The sequence below is a fragment of the Bombus affinis genome, chromosome 10 (genome assembly GCF_024516045.1).
Source record: "Bombus affinis isolate iyBomAffi1 chromosome 10, iyBomAffi1.2, whole genome shotgun sequence".
NCBI lineage: Eukaryota > Metazoa > Arthropoda > Insecta > Hymenoptera > Apidae > Bombus > Bombus affinis.
The window spans coordinates 2,510,162-2,529,853 of record NC_066353.1 but is presented as its reverse complement, the minus strand read 5'-3'; the positions used below and the strand labels follow the sequence as shown (position 1 = coordinate 2,529,853).

At 32.8% G+C, this 19,692-nt stretch overlaps 2 protein-coding genes across 3 annotated transcripts; one reads left to right on the top strand and one right to left on the bottom strand.

Moving 5' to 3' along the window:
* Positions 1-133: 133 nt before the first annotated feature.
* On the top strand, positions 134-4,390 carry LOC126921441 (N(G),N(G)-dimethylarginine dimethylaminohydrolase 1). 2 transcript variants are annotated; one of them, XM_050733045.1, is made up of 6 exons: positions 134-391; positions 720-822; positions 897-994; positions 1,684-1,740; positions 2,538-2,633; positions 2,729-4,390. In XM_050733045.1, the coding sequence occupies exons 1-6, from the start codon at positions 134-136 to the stop codon at positions 2,981-2,983; spliced, it is 867 nt and encodes a 288-aa protein (XP_050589002.1). In that variant the 3' UTR covers positions 2,984-4,390. The 2 variants fall into 2 exon arrangements, with proteins under 2 accessions (XP_050589002.1, XP_050589003.1); XM_050733046.1 differs by lacking the exon at positions 1,684-1,740.
* An 89-nt stretch (positions 4,391-4,479) lies between these two features.
* LOC126921421 (bumetanide-sensitive sodium-(potassium)-chloride cotransporter) lies at positions 4,480-19,249 on the bottom strand. Its single transcript, XM_050733000.1, has 18 exons — positions 18,805-19,249; positions 15,508-15,949; positions 9,380-9,539; positions 9,218-9,313; positions 8,887-9,078; positions 8,644-8,820; positions 8,353-8,492; positions 7,828-8,127; positions 7,519-7,744; positions 7,309-7,430; positions 7,107-7,242; positions 6,824-7,035; positions 6,507-6,748; positions 6,287-6,432; positions 5,867-6,194; positions 5,634-5,785; positions 5,453-5,561; positions 4,480-5,361 (listed from the first exon to the last, which is right to left on the bottom strand). The coding sequence occupies exons 2-18, from the start codon at positions 15,772-15,774 to the stop codon at positions 5,226-5,228; spliced, it is 3,141 nt and encodes a 1,046-aa protein (XP_050588957.1). The 5' UTR covers positions 15,775-15,949; positions 18,805-19,249; the 3' UTR covers positions 4,480-5,225.
* Between the last annotated feature and the right edge of the window lie 443 nt (positions 19,250-19,692).

Below are 19,692 nucleotides of genomic sequence, written 5' to 3'. Positions count from 1 at the left end.
TTGCAATCGGCGTTCCAATGAAGTTAGTAGAAACGTAGAACTAGTTCTGTGATCGTTGTATTATAATTTACATAAACGAGAAGTAATAAAGTTCAGATAAACTTTGACACGGAAGCCTTTCTATCGAAGCACCATGCCTCTCCATCGTTATACTCATGCAGTTCTATGTAGAATTCCTCTTTCGCTTCGTACAAGAGGCGAGGTCACATTGGACGAAGCTAGAACTCAACATTTGGCACTTGCTCAGCTTCTACGAGAACTCGACATCGACGTTGTTGAAATGCCACCGGATGAAAATTCACCGCTCTGTGTTTTTGTCGAAGATATCGCAGTTGTGTGCAATGGTATTGCACTTATAGCACGGCCCAATGAACCATCGCGCCTAAAAGAGGTATATTTATAAAATCGTATAGTAATTAATAAATAGTTTCTAATTATATTATTGTTATTTTATATAAATAATGAAATTTCAATCTATTATGCTATTGTATTATTTAAGAGAAAATCTAAATCATTAAATATCATTTTAAGTATATATCAATATACTATATTGTATATCAAATTATAACATTAAATTAAAAAATATGAATTGGACAATTATTTTGTGCATATTCGCATAAAAAGAATATAACTTCATTACATTGTTACATGTATTAACATTATTATTCTGTAATGTTTCCAGTGTGTGAATAACTAAAATGATGATGATCTAATTCCAGATTGAGACAATTAGAGCTGTTTTAAAGAAGGAATTGGAAATTCCTCTTATAGAAATAGCTGACAAAAATGCTCGTCTAGATGGAGGAGATGTTTTATTTACTGGTAAGTTTTGTTTTTAATATTAAGTTAATGAACTTACAACCAAATTACTAAACAGAAGTAACTGATTATTATAGGTCGTGAATTTTTTGTTGGATTGTCTCATTATACTAATGAAGCAGGTGCAAGAGCAGTTGCAGCAGCATTCCCAGAATATCCATGTGTACCTATTAAGGTTGGTTAATTATTAAAAGTTATGTTACTAGTATTTAATATAATTTATATAGTCATCTGCTTTTTAATATATATTACACTAATATTTCAGTCCTCTATTTTATATAAATCTATATTTACTCTAAAAGTGTAAAATAATGCATGAATTATTTCATTAAATATTTCTTGAAGTAAAAAGGAATTGATGTTGTTTGCATAATGGGACTTTATTTGATATTTTTTAACATTTTTATTTCATTATATAATCTGTGTCATCAATGAGTATCATGTGTTATAAAGAAATTAAAACATATATGTGTATTGTGATTGTTTTAGAAATATACTTTTTTGTATTATTAGTATCTATATAATGTAGTCTTTATTATTATATCTTGAAAGTTAGTTTAATGAAGTCATGTAATAATATATGATATGGGTAATTGTACTTTGGATTTTATAGTAGCATATATTAAATTAATAATTATAGTCTATATTATTAGTTCCATATGAATTACCAAATAGTTTTCTTAGTAAATATTAAACTAAAAATATTACTACTTATATTAAGAAAACTCATTTAAAGCTACTTATATGATACATAACATAAATGCGCGTGAGACCACACACACTTACACATATAGGTTATAAAATATGATTGACCACAACAAAAGGTTAAGATCAAACAACTTACCATTCTGGTATTCATTTAAGGTGGGTGATGGTGGTGAAGAGGTGATAGTGGAGAGTCTTACCTCAGCCCCAATTCAGGTTTGGGTGTATTAGACTGACTCTCTTTTGCATATTATATCGAAAAAAGATTTCACGATTTAGAAACACAATTTTGCACGGTTCCAACAAATTTGTTTGTGAATATACTTTTTACAATTACCCATTACAGATTTTAAACAGAATGCTTTCAAAAATGGAGTTTTATATATATAGTATGTAAGTTATGGCTTGATGTAATTGTGCACATGAAACACATACATACACTGATACACAAGATCATATTTCACTCTTGCATGTGATTAATGTTTGTATCTCTTTGCATAAATTTGTCATATTGCAGAACTTTGTACTGTGCAACTTCAATCAATTTTATAACAAGTATATATAAAAAAAATGTATGTAGAATATACAAAAATATTTTTGTTAAAAAGTATATTTTAATTTCTATAATTATAAAATTTTAATGATTGATTGAAGATACATTATTTGCTACTCTTATTATGCATATTAAACTCATAAATAAAAAATAGTAATTCCATCAATTTTACTTAATTATTTTTCTTATGCAATGCTACAGAGGACTTACATATATATATTCATTTTTCATTTTCCTTTTTATGCATTGTGTTTATTATAAAAGCTAACTGATGAAAATGATGCTTAAATTATCTAAATATGTATCTATTTTGTTCTAACCTAAGTTATATCTGAAATAGTATAAATATCATGAATATAAAGAAAAGGTTAATAATTTTATCATTATTGCATTCATGATTACAATTCATTATTGTTTGAGATTGAAAATATTTATATTTTTATTTAATTATTGTTTATAGGTTGCTGAATCCAAGCGTCTTAAAGGTTTAGTTACAATGGCTGGCCCTGATATTATTTGTGTAGGTGCTGGAAAAGAATCTCAAGAAGTCTTGAAGGTATTTATTTGTAATTCAAATATCATTACTTTTTACATTTGTTTATATCTTTTTAATTTGCCCATCTTTTATATAATATATTGTTTATAATGCAGAGAATTGAGAGGGAAGCAACTTATAGTTACCAAACATTAACTGTGCCTGAAGATGCTGCAGCGAATGTACTTTATGTTAATGGAACTCTAATTCATAGATCAGAAGATGAGATTCCACAATCAAGTAAAGTTTTTGCAGAAAAAATTGAGTTTCCAACCAGATCCTTACGTATGTCTGAATTAGCAAAGGTTAGTTCTGGTTTAACTTCTTGTTGTTTACTGGTGCGTAGACCCAGACATATTCGCAGTATTTAAGCTACGGAATGAAGACCAGAAACCTATGACAACCTAGCAAACGTTTTAAATTGCTAGGATCATATATTGATGTGAACCACAAAATCAAGAATTTAAATATTTCTAATAGGAAATATTACCAAAATGCTGTGCAAAAAACTATAATATTGACGTAACACGTACGTCACTCCAAAACTCTAATGACTACTTTAATGAACAGAAAGATTATTTTGTAATTATTTTATAAAAAGATTATCTTAATATAAAAGAGATTTTATAATTAAGAAGATTAATATATTTGATTTTAACGTATTTACAGTAGAGATAATATATTGAGACTTTATTTACCTAATTTGTAGATTTATATCACATGAAGTCATAATTTCTATCTTGCCATTTATATAATATTTATCTTTTTTTAATATGTTTCAATTTTATTATGACAGCATTTATAAATACATATTTTTTATATTTTCGTGATTTCAAACCTATTTTATGATTGTTTTTTAGTTATTATATTTTATATTTTAATAATATATGATGAACTTTTACATACAATAAATTTAATATCAAAATATTATAGTAATTTAATTATATTGCACAAAATTTCTTTTTTATAAAGACCAAAAATATAAAAAAAAAATTGATCTATAGATTATACAAGTAAATCAAAATGAATTTTTAATTAAGCACAAAAAGAACAAAATCATAAAATAAAAATAAAAATCCCAATACCAATCTATGTCTTCGACTTTTGATATTTTCTGTTATATTATTAAAAATCACTTATTAGAATCATCAATCATCAGTATTCTAATACCTTTGAATGCATTTGCTACTAGTCTATTAAAAGTGTTCACTTAATGTTCACCTATTCAAATAGAGTTCTTCTATAATTCAATTATATACTACAGAGTTAATGATATATAAAAGCACTGATAGTTAAGAGTTAATGTGCTGATTCACATTATAGCAAAGTTACATGGTTAAGAGTCTACTGAGCAAAAGGAGAAGTAAAATTTCTGTATAAGAACAAATTTCATATATACACAATATATATTGCAGCAAGCTTAAACCGTTTTGGCAAATTTACAACTGTAGAGTATCAATACGATTTGTAGTACTATAATATAATTTCTTGATATTTCTTAAAAATCATGACAATATTAAAATCAGTTTATTATATTTTTATATACTTTAATTTGCATGTTTTCATATTAATCCAAATTTTTTTTCGTTTTTGCAACTCTTCTTATTCTTTTTTATTGCAATTATATAAATTTTGTAAATTGAAAATAATTTCACAATGAATATTTTACACGTTATAATATTAGGTTTAGTGTCATTCTGTATATTTCTTAAAAAATTTTCCAAAGTGTATAAGGCTACGAAGTTGTAAACAAAATAAAAAATATATGCTAGACGTTATAGTCTAGTTTTGATTAATTGATTCCCTACCTAAGTGAATGGAGGAATGTGAATGTATTTATTACTAGGTCCATTAATAAAATAATAGATTTACGTATTTAAAAAATGTTCTCACAAAACATTTGCAATACTTTATTATGAGTGACTCAGTATAGTACCTGCAATGTAATTTAATTTTAAAATTTTATACATGGTTTTATACTTTGATATAAATAGATACCAATTTCAATTATAGTGCTACACCTAGGACTAGTATTTTTTCTCAAATTTTTATTTTAATGGTTCATATTTGCCTATAATTATTCAAAATATTTTATTTAACGATTGTCAATAGTTTTCTAAATAAATTAATTAACTATAATATCTTTATATATTATCGAAATTTTGAATAATTGTAATCAAATATGTAAAACATGTTATTGGTGATTGTACAATTTACAGTATCTGATAACGTCATTTATTTTAAATATTTATGAGGATGCAGTTATTTCTTTTTACAATTGGTGGATGGATAACATTTCGAAATTCAGGAACAGTTATCGTAGCGAACGTTATTTTAACAAATAATACAGTCTTGCTGCATTCGTTGTATTCGAATATATTCAGGGATTAATTCTTACTAAACACACCTGAATACTAACTCATTCAAACATGTGTCACTCTCATTATAAAGGCCTCTTACTGTCATCTATATTCCGCGGCAGTTCTATTTTTCATTTTAATCAATTCATTCGTATGTGCAACTATAATGTTTAAGTCATTGGTAAAATACTTCAATTAACTTTAAATATTATTAACGTCACAGTGCACAAGTATTGTTATTTGTTTTCCCTTATTAAGAATAAAAAGTTAAGACAGATGTATGATTGCCTCGAACAAGCAAAAATGGTGGCATGTCGCGTGTTAAAGTTTCAAGCCAAGCCATATAAAGAGGTGCTGATACAGCACCCTTTCGAGGCATTGGCAATGTCCTGAAAGGAGAATAAAATAAAACAAAAATAATTTCAGTAAATTAAAAACAAAAAGCGGTAAAAGTGTAATATTGTTTATACAATTACTTACATAACTACTAAATTAGCTTCCATTGAATTTTCAAGTAATAATTCTCTTAAACGTAGATGCCGATTTGTTTTCTCATTCATAGCGGTTAATTCAGAATCTTTAATGATATCTGAAAATAAATCGATTTTTAGGAATTTTTTATAATTTTATCAAAATACGCGTGTAATTAACATAATACTACCATCGTCCGTTTTTGTATTTTCCGTTTCTTGAAAATTTGCTATTAATGTATTAAAGAAATTTTTGGTAGTATCCTGAGCTGGTTTTGAAATATCTGGTATTACGTTCAAGGCAGAGTAATCTATCCTGAATTTCGATAAAAGACTTGCCATACTAATGATAAAGCAATAATAATATTAATAAATTTGTTTTAACTTTCTTTTTTACTCATAGAAATACATATTATATACTTACTTTCTTTGCTCATATTCGAGCTCTGAGTTTTTATTTGCAAGAGCGAAAACTCTTAACTTGCTATTAGACCAATTACGTCTTGTACTTATTATATAGGGTAGCAAAAGGGTTAAACCACCATCATCGTACAACCACCATACATCTATCGTACCCTTTTTTTGCTTACGCTGAAATTTTGTTACAGTACTAAGTATATCTTTTGCTACCGGTAGAAAATTCTGTTGATTTTCACGTTGACCTTGCGCAGTTGGATTAGGATATTCGTTAATTACTTTGGACCTTCTTGGAGCTGGACTCCCAGGAATAGAAATATCTGACGTACTACTAGCTGCAAGAATAAATATTAGTTTAAAGGTACGATAAGGATTATAACAAAAATTCAGTGTTTATGAAAACAAGCTTTTCAGATATTCCACAAACCCTGACTAAGCTGAGAAAAGCTTTGATTTCCTGGAATTGTTTGCGCATTTTTCTTTTGTTCTTCAGCATCTCCTACAACCGTGCTACAATCTAAACCCTCGCTTATTCGAAGAAGTGCTACTGCTATATGCATGTCCAAAGCTTTGCTATATATATATAAAATTTTCGTGAAATTTTGATTTCACTTAATTATTATATTTAATTATATGAAAATACTTACTGCATTACATTAAAGTACATATTCAAATTTTCTCGAGGACAAGTCGCCCAGTCTTGTTTGTAGCCCATTAACAAAATATTGGGCCTCATTTTTCCCAAGCCAGCGGCTTGCAAAAGAGAAGTAGTGCCGTCTTGAAAATTTGCACCATCCACCATGGAATAAAATGCCTTAATTTTATTCGCTCTAAACCATGAAGTACAGTTCACGGTCATGGAATTGCGCGTTTTATATGAAATTGGTGACTAAAGTATGGAAATTTAAATGTATTAAACATTACATAAAAGATGTGTATCACTTCTTACCGAAAAATACTGTACCTCGATAATATGCCCACAAATAAATAAGCTATTATTTTTAGTAATATAATGTGCAAAGTCAATGAGCGCTGATCTTGTACTTGGAGTACCACTGAGTACTAGCAGTTGAGGTCTGTAATTTTTAACGTGTTCTTCGACTCTATCTAACTGCTGAACAGCGTTTAAGGCGTTATTATATGTCTGAGCTTGTGTCGTAGAACCCCAATTAACATCTACGAAATCATTTTTAGATTATTAACGTTGTCATTACAACATAAAAAATACTTAATTTGTAAAATATTACCTGGCTTTCTGTACGAGACTACTAAATAAAGTGCTAGAACTACGAATAAAGTGATTAGCGCTGTCCACCATGAGATCAAGAACATCACAGAAACACAGAGAATAGCACCAGCAAGACTTAGCCACATATTATAATACTGGAATAAAATTTATTTTGCGACTAATAATCTCTTGTTAGAAAAATAATTTAATGCAAATTGTACCTTAAACGTTGGTCTCCAACCGATTGGTTTAGCCAATGAAGCATGAAACGTGCTAAAGTTAACAAGAGTATAGGCAGCCAAAAAGAAATTTGAGATCAACGGAGCTATGGCATTCAATTCTCCTACAATAAATGAAATTTTTTATTCGAAACAATTAACATCGGTGAATAATGTCATTATTTATCTAGAACAAGATAGTATAACTCTAACCAATTAAAATGAAACCAACAGCAATTATAAATGTAAGAAAGTAACCACGAATTGGCTCTTTGTCTTTGTCACCACTAAACCACTCTATTCCAGGATACAATTTATCAAGACAAAGTGCCTGAAATACTTTAGGTGCAGAAACTAGTGATGCTAAGGCACTTGATAAAGTAGCTGCAAAGCATCCAGCATAAATAAATGGTCCAAATACAGAAACCAATTCAATCACCTAAAACAATCGTATAAAATAGTCAATATGAAAATTAAATATTCATTCGCATTCCTTTGATTGCTAGCTGTTAGAAGAAATACCTGAAAACTATTATGACTACCATAAAGACAATGTCCTGTACAATTAAATTTTGTGTCATACATGCTCCATACTATTTCGCTAGTATTTAAGGTAGCAATTGGGGATTCAGTTGTTTCATTAGTCGCATTCAAACTCGATAAAGCAGTATATGAATTATTGAAAATGTTCCACAAATCATTAATATCACCAGACGCGTCTCGCATAACTGTGCCGCCCACCATAAGCGCCATAAAGAGGTAAGATATAGTTGTTAAAAGAATAGCCAACAGTGTTCCTTTAGGAATAGCTGTTTGTGGATCCTATCAAAAATACAAATTCTCTGTATGGACTATAATAGACACATATTTGTTTCTAATGCTACAAATGTATGCAACATTAAGATACGGCGAGTTAAATGCTAAGATTTAATATAATGTAATTATAACATGTAATGTATAAAATAACAATATAATGTAATATCAATGAAACTTCTTAGCAATTAAAACGTTGAAAGATATTCCCTATAAACGAAAGGGCTAAATCACCTTCAAATCACCGGATATATTCGCACCTGCCAGGATACCCGTAGCCGCAGGAAAGAAAATAGCCAAAACTGAAAAAAAGTTGTGTTCCACCCCTTCGCTGTATCTGTAGTCCGAATAAAAGTTCTCTTTGAATAGATCAGCTGCGGACATATGGAAAATAGGATATGAGTTAAAGAATTGTAAAATCCTTAAATATTTTATCTGCAACATATCCTGATTATTGATCATTATTTAATTCATAACTTAGTTACTATCTTTTGAACAAATGATATTATCAGCAGTATGTATTACCGTTGTATCCTATAAATCCTTTGGCCCGTTCCTGATCGTCTTTAGGTCCAATGATGGTGCCAATCATGAAATCGACGATAGCTAAGAGCAAAATAATCAGCAAACCAATCTGAGCCTTCGCCTCCCATTCCAAACCGAACATAACGATTAGCAGCAACAGAACTATCGTGATACAACCTGTACGGAAGGGAATCATAAGAAATTCTGTCCAAAAAAATCATGTACATGGCCTTTTATACCGACCTATAATTCTGATGTCTGTATTGTCACAATCAACGATACAAATCTCATTCGCTTTTAAACAGTCAACCATACTTTCACAGAATCCAACAACGTACATGGAGCAAGCGACTGCATTCGCCAAAGAAAATATAAGTCCTATAGAACCTCCGAATTCGGGTCCCAGTGATCTGGAAATCATGTAATATGTGCCACCTGCGGCAAGTAATTAATCTTATCAGCTGACACCAGAGACAATGAAGAAAGAAAAACGTGTCGACCGACGTAGACACATTTTTTCCAACCATTGTTCGAATCGATAGTATATAACAGGTACGTATTCGTTGGTATTTACCTCCTTTAATGAGCCCATTTGTGCTAATCGCCGACATCGATAAAGATGTTATTGTGGTTACAGCTGTCGTTATTGAAATCAATAAAATAGCTTCCCCTAAAGGGAACGGAAGAAAAATCGCATGAAATCTATAAGATACATTTTCTTTTTTTTCATAGTTACCTATGCCAGCTTGTGCTACGACCCAAGAGAGTCGTAGAAAGAGCATCACCCCCCAAATATTCAGAAGACATCTCAATAAGACTCCTTGAATCCATCCGAATTTTATACCGGAAATCGATGATTTCACCTGTGCTATTGGTAATATATGCGATCCTGCGTCCTACGACAGTAAAGCAATAAGCATAATTTTAAAGCGACTTAATGATTATCGTTCAATCTAGTTTAAGCTCGAATAGAAATACAACATCGATGTATTACAATCAACTATTTACTTCATTCAAGTTCAAGTTAAATCATCGTCCCACATACTGGTCGATGACTGGTAGATTTTCTTGGATGATGAATAAGATTGTTTCAGTTTCCAGGCCCATTGGAACAAACAAGTATTTATGGAAATAAACTGCAGAATTTATCGAGAGATTCGTAGATCTCTATGTGAGTGTTACGCGTAAATTGAGATTTAGAGGTGGTTATCGGCATTGAAGGTGATTCGTCTAGAGGAAGGGTCGCCAGTCAACCAATGAAGACTAACGATTTACGTAACAATGCCTCACATGTCATACATTACACGCGTCGCCCAATGTTCAGATACTTTTTAGAAATCCAGCCCGTAAATGTCGATGATTAGCAGCGAATATTATTAATAAGCAAAAATACATTTTGCTCGTTATGGATGAAAAATAACATTGATAACGATATTGACAATATCTACGCTGTAAATCCCAGGCGTAACAGAATAAACACGATAATCGAAATTAAAACAATGGAAATCTAAATTAATGAAAACTGAAAAGTGGAATTTATAAAACGAAGTAGTGTCGATGCGAACTCTTCAGAGTATTTACATGAGAATCAAACAAAGCTGAAGGAACTTTCGTTTCTCTAAATACGTATAGACCTGATCAAACAAACGATTGTAGAAGCCTTAGAAACAAGCTACTATGTAAACACTAATTGAATTATACCCTCTGTAATAACATGATATTTACGACGAATAGAGAAACCAAGGATTTTCGATATGAAACTGAACTTTTTATAGCAGCTTATTTCAATTTGCTTCAGCTAATACGATGATTCTTTTCTATCGTTAATACGCCAAAAATTCGAAGAAATCGCCAAAAATCGAAGAATAGATAGCAAGCACGAATATCCGCGGTTCAAAGATATTTTCCTACGAGCCTGCTTCAACTAGCTTCTAACTCTTAGAGAGACGATTATTTCATCCCATTATTTCCCGTTATATCCTCGAATATCGTGCCTTGAAGTTCGGTATAATTGTAAAATTATTCTTAAGCATCTGCACGGAGCCAATCTTGCGTCGACTTACCCTTCGTAACGTGACAAGAATGTTCCTCGAATCGGTCAAATAAATGAAGCTACCCTGACAGGAAACTTATGAACTGTCAAATAATATTTTCAGATTCTCAATCATTCGATATTTCAATCCCGATAACACAGTCCAAATATAAATGTAGAACTTGAACTTGACTTTCAACAATTTCATCGCCACGTAAAAAACGTGTCGTGTTTCTCAATGCCGCAAATTGTTTAACTTAACGAGAGAAAATTTCTCAAGCGATCCTCTTACTACAATTATTGTACCTTGAAATGTTACAACGAAAAGCACCAAACTAATCCTTTTCTTCTCGGAACCAGTACATTATGAAGATATACTTGGAGAGAAAAAGCAGTCTGTCCAAAGATGAGTCGTCTGTTCATCGTTGCAGATCATGCACGTAAGTACTTACGACGCGCATAAGTGAATTACGAGCGCGTTGCATCGAAAGAAAAAATCGACGAGGAAAAGAACACGCTTCTCGCCTACTGGCCACATACACACTCTTTGAAACCGACACGTCCGTACGATACGTGGCATAATAGTCAAATAATAACGAACGCTTATCTCTCGACATGTAATGTATTCGGAGCACGCGTTTTACTGGTCCTACAGATGCTGTCATTAACTCATGTGTGCCACACAATTTGGATTTACAAGTGATATTTCAATTTTCTTCTATATTCGTTCCTTTTCACCGTCGTCAGTCGTTCAATCTACATATTTATTACTCTATAATCGATCTAGTCAAACAAAATTGAATCGTTTATCGTTGACCTTTTGCACGTTGCGGTCGACTGATACGATGAAGTAATAAGAACGAGTACATTCATTGATATCAAATTCGTTCAACGACTTTCATATGGTCTTGGTACGACGAAGCCGACGGAGAGAGACAGATAACCGCATCGACACAAACGCAGGATAAAATGATCAAAATAAATCGTGCCTCATGGTAAGACAAAGTTCTATTGTGCTTGTACAAAGATGTTAATTTCTCGAATAGACGGTACGATTTGTCGAGCATTGCGTTATGGATGAGACAGTCTCATGGCATTTACGATCACTTCAAGTGATGCTTTAATTGTTCAGCCGAACGTGGGGGTTCCTATTTTAACATTCTACGATCTGCGAAGGTTGCTGCGTTTCTGCACGCGATTTCTAAGATTTCATGGCAAGGGCCATATAATCGATCCTCGCGGAGGTAAGTCTGTGCTAATTAATTCCAACGAAATGGACAACGATCTCGAAAATAGCGCTCGATCGTGCTCGTTTTCCATAGGAATCGCAGACAACGACAAAAACATAGTCGACTTTCATCCTGCTGAAAGACGCGTTGCTAATTAGTTCTGTCGATTCGAAAGATTACGATTCAAGAATTCGTTTGACTTCACATGAATCGATACGCCTCTAAAAATAAAAATTGCTCATACGCGTTTACTAATATTTGCCGATCCTTCTTCATCTTTTAATTAAAAACCTCATAAAAGACGCGTCGCTAATTAATGTTGACTTTTTAATCTTTCAAAGTGAAGTTTGTTTAGGTTCGTGGATTACTTTCAAATTTTCAAAAGTAGATATTGATAATAAACTTAACAGCAATAGCAAATGGCTCTGTAAGCAAAACAAATAGTGGAAGCATTATAAACTAAAATTTACTATGAAAATTTACCAAGGGTAACGCAGCTAATTGTTAAAATATTGCATGTAACGTAGACTGGATAAAGAGACGGAAATGGAATATTTTCTCCTTATTTTTCACTATTTTAATTAACAAGAAAGAAGAGCGCGTCGGGAAATGATTTCTACATCCAAATGTACGATCGATAAACTACGCACGTGCGTTTTCACCCGTTAACATTGTCAAAAAATGATCATTCATCTAATGTATGCCACACAATGTGCTTTCTCTAACTCTGTGTCGTTCTCTAGCGCCCTTTTCTCCTTTCATTCGTTTGGAAAGTTTTCGTTTCGTCACGTACTGTACAAGACGCCCCGTTCCCTCTCCTTTCTATTTCAACCAACTTCCTTGAATTACCTGGGGAACGTGGTTGCTCGTAATCGAATAAGGTTGGCCGTACCGACTCATCCCAATCGATCTGATTATACGCATCGAGGCGATCGAGCGAACTCGATTGTATCCGAAATTTATTTAGGTTGAATTATAGTTAACCCCGTGTCAGGGGCAATCTAGATGATGGATTTAAGTCGTTACGATCCTACGGTTATGCCGGACATATCATATTTCGTCGTAGTAGTCAGTTTAGCGGAGCTTATATTTAGCTAAACATACCATGAGACTTAGTGAAAAAGTTCTGCTGGCTCGAAACTGTTCTATTATGATTAATGGCCAGGATTTATTGTCAACTTGAAATGAGAAAACTTGATGGGAACAAATGTAACGTCCATGATTTCAGCTGGGGTTGATCAAGAAAGGGGTTAATCGCTTCTAATCCGTGTATTTTTAAATACTTTTACACAATGGGATATACAATTAAGAAACCGTACTAGTCGTTTTAGTTATCCTTTCTAGGAGTACTATTTCTTAAAACACGGTATATTTACATCTTGCTCCCTATTTAGCTGTTCGGTACGTGTAGTATGGAATCAGATTCGTTGCATAAATAGCAACTAATTCCCAAGCATAAATAGCAAACGACAAATTGTGTCTCAGAAGAAGGTATTTAGATATGAAAAATCTTGAAAAATGTTGAACTATTGCATCAACTGTAGTCGACAGAATGAAACATTATGATGTGAATAAACACAAACGTTCTAATCAGTTTCTTAGTGGAAGAAAGATTAAGAAAATAACGTTTAACGAAGCCTCTTTGTTATCACAAGGAATAGGTCAATCACGGTAAATAGAACAAGATGAATATCGTTTTCTTTAATCGCATAAGTTATGTAACTTATTAGAAGGCATCCAGAAAATGAACAAAATAGCAAGCTTATTTAGCTAAGTTTAATAAACACTGTGTATAAATACTAAAATATTCATAGGAAACTAACGACATTCCGATTATCGAAAAAAAAAGTTATCGCTTACCGACACAGAATGAATTCAAATCGAACAAGCTCGTAAATATAACGCCGTTTCCATTGACTCCTACTATTTCCGAGTAACACGAACGGGAAACGGAACGTTATGTGATACAAAGAATATACCGATTCGGCAGATAGTAATACAAATTCAGACGTACGTTCAATATACAGACTTTTGATAAATCAGCGTGACGAGTACGAACGAAGATAAAATACTGTTCATTTCCCTTCCCGTTTCCGTTGTGGTAGTCCCACTAAACTCTTCCAATTATTTCTCTATTCTTTTTCTTTCTCCTATAACCTGACAAAACTGCCTAATTATTATCTCATCATCAAGCAACAGACGTATGAACATATATATGAAGAAAGAATGAACGAATCTGTAAGGCATTGTTCGTTGGCGAACGCGTGCACGACCACGTTTACTATACTTGGTTAATTTTAGACCGGAGTAGTTGACGAGAGAGGGTCGTAGATAAGGGACGAACTCGGTTAAGAAATGCTTGAATGTCAATGTACACCGTGTCAGCCGACGTACATGTGTTCGTACATGCATCGACGTACCGCTGTTTCAAACGAGGAAGATAGAGAAAACGCGACGACTATACAAGGCAACACGTATAGAAACTTATTCTAAATATACTGTACCATACATTTGTTATACAAAATATTTTGTATTTTACATACGATTATGTTACGATCGAGATAGTTTGTAAGAATGCTGTAAATGTATAAGTTACAAGATATTAAAATCACAGAATTATTTAAGCAGTCAATGCTCCATTATATCAATAAACCTCGACACTTAATAAGACCATCTTTCGTATAACAATCTTTTTATCAAACGTATATTTGCGATAGGTACGTCGCAACTTGTGTATACATTTCCAAATTAACTTTACTGGTATACATTCTTCCAGCATAATCGTGACATTCGTGTCACTTCGTTGCAATGCTAATGAAACTTCAAAAAGTGTTATTATATTCATGGAAATTTTCTACGATAAGTGTTCGAATACTCTCGTAGTACATGTATACTATATCATATAGTTCGAAAATTCTCCGAACGAACGTTGACTCGATCTTAAGGCTTGACATTCGTTTAAATAGCAAAGGGGAACTTTCAAGTGACCCACATAATTTTTTCACGGGGTGGAGTCTCATTGATTATGCTTTTCCACAACTATTTGCCTTGTCACTGAAGTCTAATGTTTAGTCTGTAAACGAAGTACCGACACACTGACTGAGTTAGCGATAAGCTGCAAGTTGATTAATCGTTTGTTGTAATTGCAATTTCGCGATGTGCAAACATAATGCAAGTTATGTAAAACGACATCAACCATATACATAAAGCGTAAATTCTACCTACCTCAATCGAAATTAAATTGATCTCACCCTAGCAGCCACGAAATAATTATGAAACTCCTCTTTAAACGATAAACAAATTTTATACGAGTTTACTATTCAATTATACGATTCAGCAATTTAAAGAACAATAAATAATGCGATAACGAGACTCGAAAATAAACTTGCTCGTTTATCAAAATGACATCGAAATGAAGTGAAAAATTGTCTCGTAAAAGCACGTGTTGGGTGATTCAAAGACGTCTGGAGCTGGAAATCAACCGAGGAGAATACCAAGTGCATAATATCACACATCGTCGTAATCATAATGAATACAACTACCGACGCATTATAAAACAAAGTAATAGCGGTCCTATTAATGGTCAAGTATCATCATCCTTACCTTGTTAAGCAGAGTGGGATTGTGAAGCTCGTCCAAAGACGGTCTATGAGCAGCCTGAATACTCATAATGTTTCTATAATTATCCAGTCTAGGGAGAGCCTCCCTCGTCATGTGCCTAAGAGACTTTCTCGTTTCCTGCTCGCCAAGAAGGCTGGCACGACCTTCCAGACTGTCTACTCGATTTACGTGGAATCTGGTTCTTCTCAGGGAATTCAATTCCACCGTTTCGGAATCGGTATCGCCGTTTACGCCGTTCTCGTGAGCCATCTTCTCCTTCAATATCTCTTTACTTTATTACTTTATTACTTGTTTTTGGCTCTGCGATCCTTCTACTTTTCGTTCGTTACACCGCTGACGATGCAGCTGACGACGATCAGGTTCGACAACGTCTTCTGGAAGCTGGTGAGCTGGACGTTTGATCGTTTCGCCTTTACTGATTCACCTTCGAATTAAAATTCTCTATTAACGGCTGGCTCACGAATGTAAGTTTGTAAATCGTTGACTACGGATAATATTCTTCGAGCCTTTGTAAGAGTAAGTCAAGTCTTGAAAGGTTTTATAACGGAGAACGTAACTTCCTTTTGTCTTTATCGGAAAGACGAAGATCTATTTTCATTTTGCATTATACATGTGGTTCGGTAATTACAAAATAAATCGGAACTGACTAATAGCTAGACCGCGGATGTTTAGGCAGATTCATAGGTTTGTCAACTAATTTAATTTCTGTAAGTGTACAATTTTTGCATCTTCAAATTTTCTATAAATGTATAAACATGCGTGGTTTAATAATTCTAATCGATCTTTAAGTAACCGCCGAGAGATCTTGTTTACAAAAATGCAACTGGCACTTGCAATTTCTGGATAATATTAGCCGGAAAAGGCGTTGGAAGAACGAAGGGGGAAAAGTTACAACGATCTTGACTGAAAGCAACGATCGTAAAGATTATTTGCAAATGCCATTGTAGATATGGAATTATTCGCGATTTTAATACGGGACAAACTAGATGAAAATCCGTATTCGCAGCATTTCTTAGAATCGGTCTGTCTTAAATACGATCGATACCCGATGCCCTTGGTTCTCCAGTTACAATTAGTTAACAACTGCCGCGTAGGCTTGTCAATTATGAAATTACCCTTGTTTACAACACTCCGTACATAATTACTAGCTCTCGACGGGTTAATGCATGAATGATCTAGTTATTGAATTAATCGTTTCTTCTAACGCCGTAAAAAGATAGTTTTCTGATTGGAATAGAAACTAACTGTTTTATTTTTTAATGTACGAACAGAAGGAAAATATTTATCAACATCTGCGAAGATCAAATTAATAAAACGGAAAATGAGAAAAGGTTCTGTCTGTATGGCGCGCTGCTTCCGTGAAACGATCTTGGGCGGTAATTGATAAACGTTTTATAATTTATTCCATGACAAGATTAAAAAAGAAGGGAGGCTGGCAATGCATCCTTAACGGTTAATGGTTTGGGTGTACTTTAAACGAACAATTAAACGCTTCGCGCAAAAGTTTTATAAGCAAATGTATAACTATTTTAATCGCTTTATGAACAGCTTCTTCGTTATTTTACTACCATAAATATTTCATTGCAAATGAGCTATGCTATTGGTAATTAGAAAATGTAATACTGATAATGGAAAAACACTCTATTCGTTGTCAATTAATTTTCCGCTCTTGACAATTAACTTAACTCCGATTTAAAATCGGAATAGAATCGAATCGTAAAGAGAATGAATAGTTGTGAAAAGAATTTATGTGATCTTTTGTCTTGTTATTATAAGAACAAATTTCGGTGTAAGTCGAAGTACATAAAGTAAAGAACAAATTTCGGTGTAAGTCGAAGTACATAAAGTAAATCAAGTAATTACCGCAAAAATTGGTCTCGATTAACGTCTAACTAGATCATTCTAATTTACGCAAGTTCAAAACTGCATTTTTAACGACGACTCGTCAGTCCGTGTCATTTCAAAATAGCTGCAACGCATAAGTATCGCGTAACATATTAACCTGAAACTGTTAAACGATCGTATATCATTGAATTTACATATGAAATTATTGTTCATTTAAGCATAATAATTACCTATAGTTTCGAATTATGGCCCATTTAGAAATTATTTATTATTTCTCTTTGAAAATTATTATGGCAAATTAAAAACATAATTTAAGTAGGCTTGCAACATTTTTATACAAGCCAAGGAAAATATCAGATTAATCAACAAGTGAAAAAGGTCTTCTTTTATGCAAGTATACGATATTATTTGATTACATTTCGTTCATCATCGAACAGTTTTTTATTTCGTTTATACTATTTTGACTATTGACTTAATATAAATATTAAGAATCCAATATATTTCAATTCAATTATTCAATGAAAAATTTGAAATTCGAGCGAAATATCGGAAGCCGTACTTCGTTAGTTCACATAATGTTCACTAAAACATTCGTGACAAGCAAGAGACTGTGGCAAATATCCTGGTAACTCTCATGGCCACCTACCTTTTCATATTTCGACTGTGTCGTCGATTCACGTATGAGTAAAATCATTTTCTCTGTCGTTCTATCTTAAATACGATTAATATTCTCTTGAGTTTATCGTTGTATGTTAAAAAATAATAAGAAGTCGGTGTATCGCTGCTTATCAGAAAAAAGGACAGCTACTCTTTGTCTTCTCTATTATAAATATGTACACATATATTATGTCATGTTTTACTAATTCATATTAATACTAGCATGCCTCGTGATTGGTCTTTTTAGAGAGAAAGGAATCGATTCTCTTTCTTAATTTTTGTAAGTTTTCGGATATTCTTTAATCACTTCACGATTGATCGTAATCTGTTCATGAAAATTTCAAAATCCCAATTAGCAACTAAGAAAGATTAATTTATGTAATTACACACACACACATATACATAGACAGTCCACGTGACAATATACAAAATTTAATTGTAAGAACACAAACTTTTAAAAAATTTGCTAACGGAATTAATCAAGCCTAATATTGATCCAAGAAATATATGTATTTTAATAGATATAATAAAATTTTATATTGGAGATATTGTAAAATGTTCTATTAAAGAAACGACGAAAATTTGAGAAGAAACGTTACGGGGTTCATTGTAGGGAGGAAGCCGGCTCACCCTAGACGCCGGCGAATAGTCTAATATTTTGTAGCATTATTCGTATGGATACAAAAGGGAAAGGCCAGTGCAGATGCTCGAAAAGGAATCATTCATAAGGGGATCAGGTATAAGGGAATAAATAGAAGCAAGCATTTCGTTCTTCACCTTCTTTCTCAGTCACGTAAAAAGGTCGTCAAGTAGAACAGAGTATCCGTCAGGTATTCGATCCCCCCATAACCTCACGCCATGAATATTCACGCTTTCGATTTCTTCTCACATCTGTCCATTGAATATAAAACAACGATCCTAACATTCGATGTTTTTCAGGAATATAATCGACCGCATGTCAGATAACATAAAACGAAGCCGGCAACTTCTCAACTAATGTCCAGTTACACCACGACGCGACTATCCTTTCTGTCAATGGACTTTACACTGTACGAGAATTGGATCGGTGTGTACACTTATACATTTGCGTAAGCACGTGCCGCTTCTGTCATACGTGCTCGTGTGATTTCTCAGACTCACCACTCCACGACGCGTCCAGCCGTCACAAAATCCCGATTCCTACTGACGGAACATCGCACAATTCCCCTTCACTCTAGCTAAACCGTTCGTGCGCTCGCGTCCACTAGTTCACACGCAATCGCTTTCGTACCAATATGTATACATACACGTGCACCTCCTTTGTACACATGTCATAAAGATCATCGCGATACAAGCGTTATTTTGTACATGCACTTTCTTACAAAGCCCTCCGAGACGTTACTTACTCGCTGTCAGAACATCCTTTATGAATAATCTATTCTTTTCGTCTGTTTCAAATAAAAAATATACAGTAGTATTGCAATTGCAGGTTTAAGTTTTGAGTTCGTGAAATTTGTAATTCTTTTATCTGGTGTAAGTTTTAAATTTTTGATTAATTTGAATATTTTATTAGACTGTAATATTTTCAACTAAAATTTTATTTACTTCAATTTTATTGTATATAGGTGTGTATGAATGTATTTACTGTATCGGATAATAACAAATAAGAATCGAGTAATAGATCAA

Coding starts and splice junctions, on each gene's coding strand:
- LOC126921421 (XM_050733000.1), bottom strand. CDS start 15,774: ATGGCTCACGAGAACGGCGTAAACGGCGATACCGATTCCGAAACGGTG. Junction 9,314..9,379: donor CGTAGCACAAGCTGGCATAG/GTAACTATGAAA, acceptor CGTTCCCTTTAG/GGGAAGCTATTTTATTGATT. Junction 5,786..5,866: donor CTCGAATATGAGCAAAGAAA/GTAAGTATATAA, acceptor CTTTATCATTAG/TATGGCAAGTCTTTTATCGA.
- LOC126921441 (XM_050733045.1), top strand. CDS start 134: ATGCCTCTCCATCGTTATACTCATGCAGTTCTATGTAGAATTCCTCTT. Junction 823..896: donor AGGAGATGTTTTATTTACTG/GTAAGTTTTGTT, acceptor TGATTATTATAG/GTCGTGAATTTTTTGTTGGA. Junction 995..1,683: donor ATCCATGTGTACCTATTAAG/GTTGGTTAATTA, acceptor TATTCATTTAAG/GTGGGTGATGGTGGTGAAGA.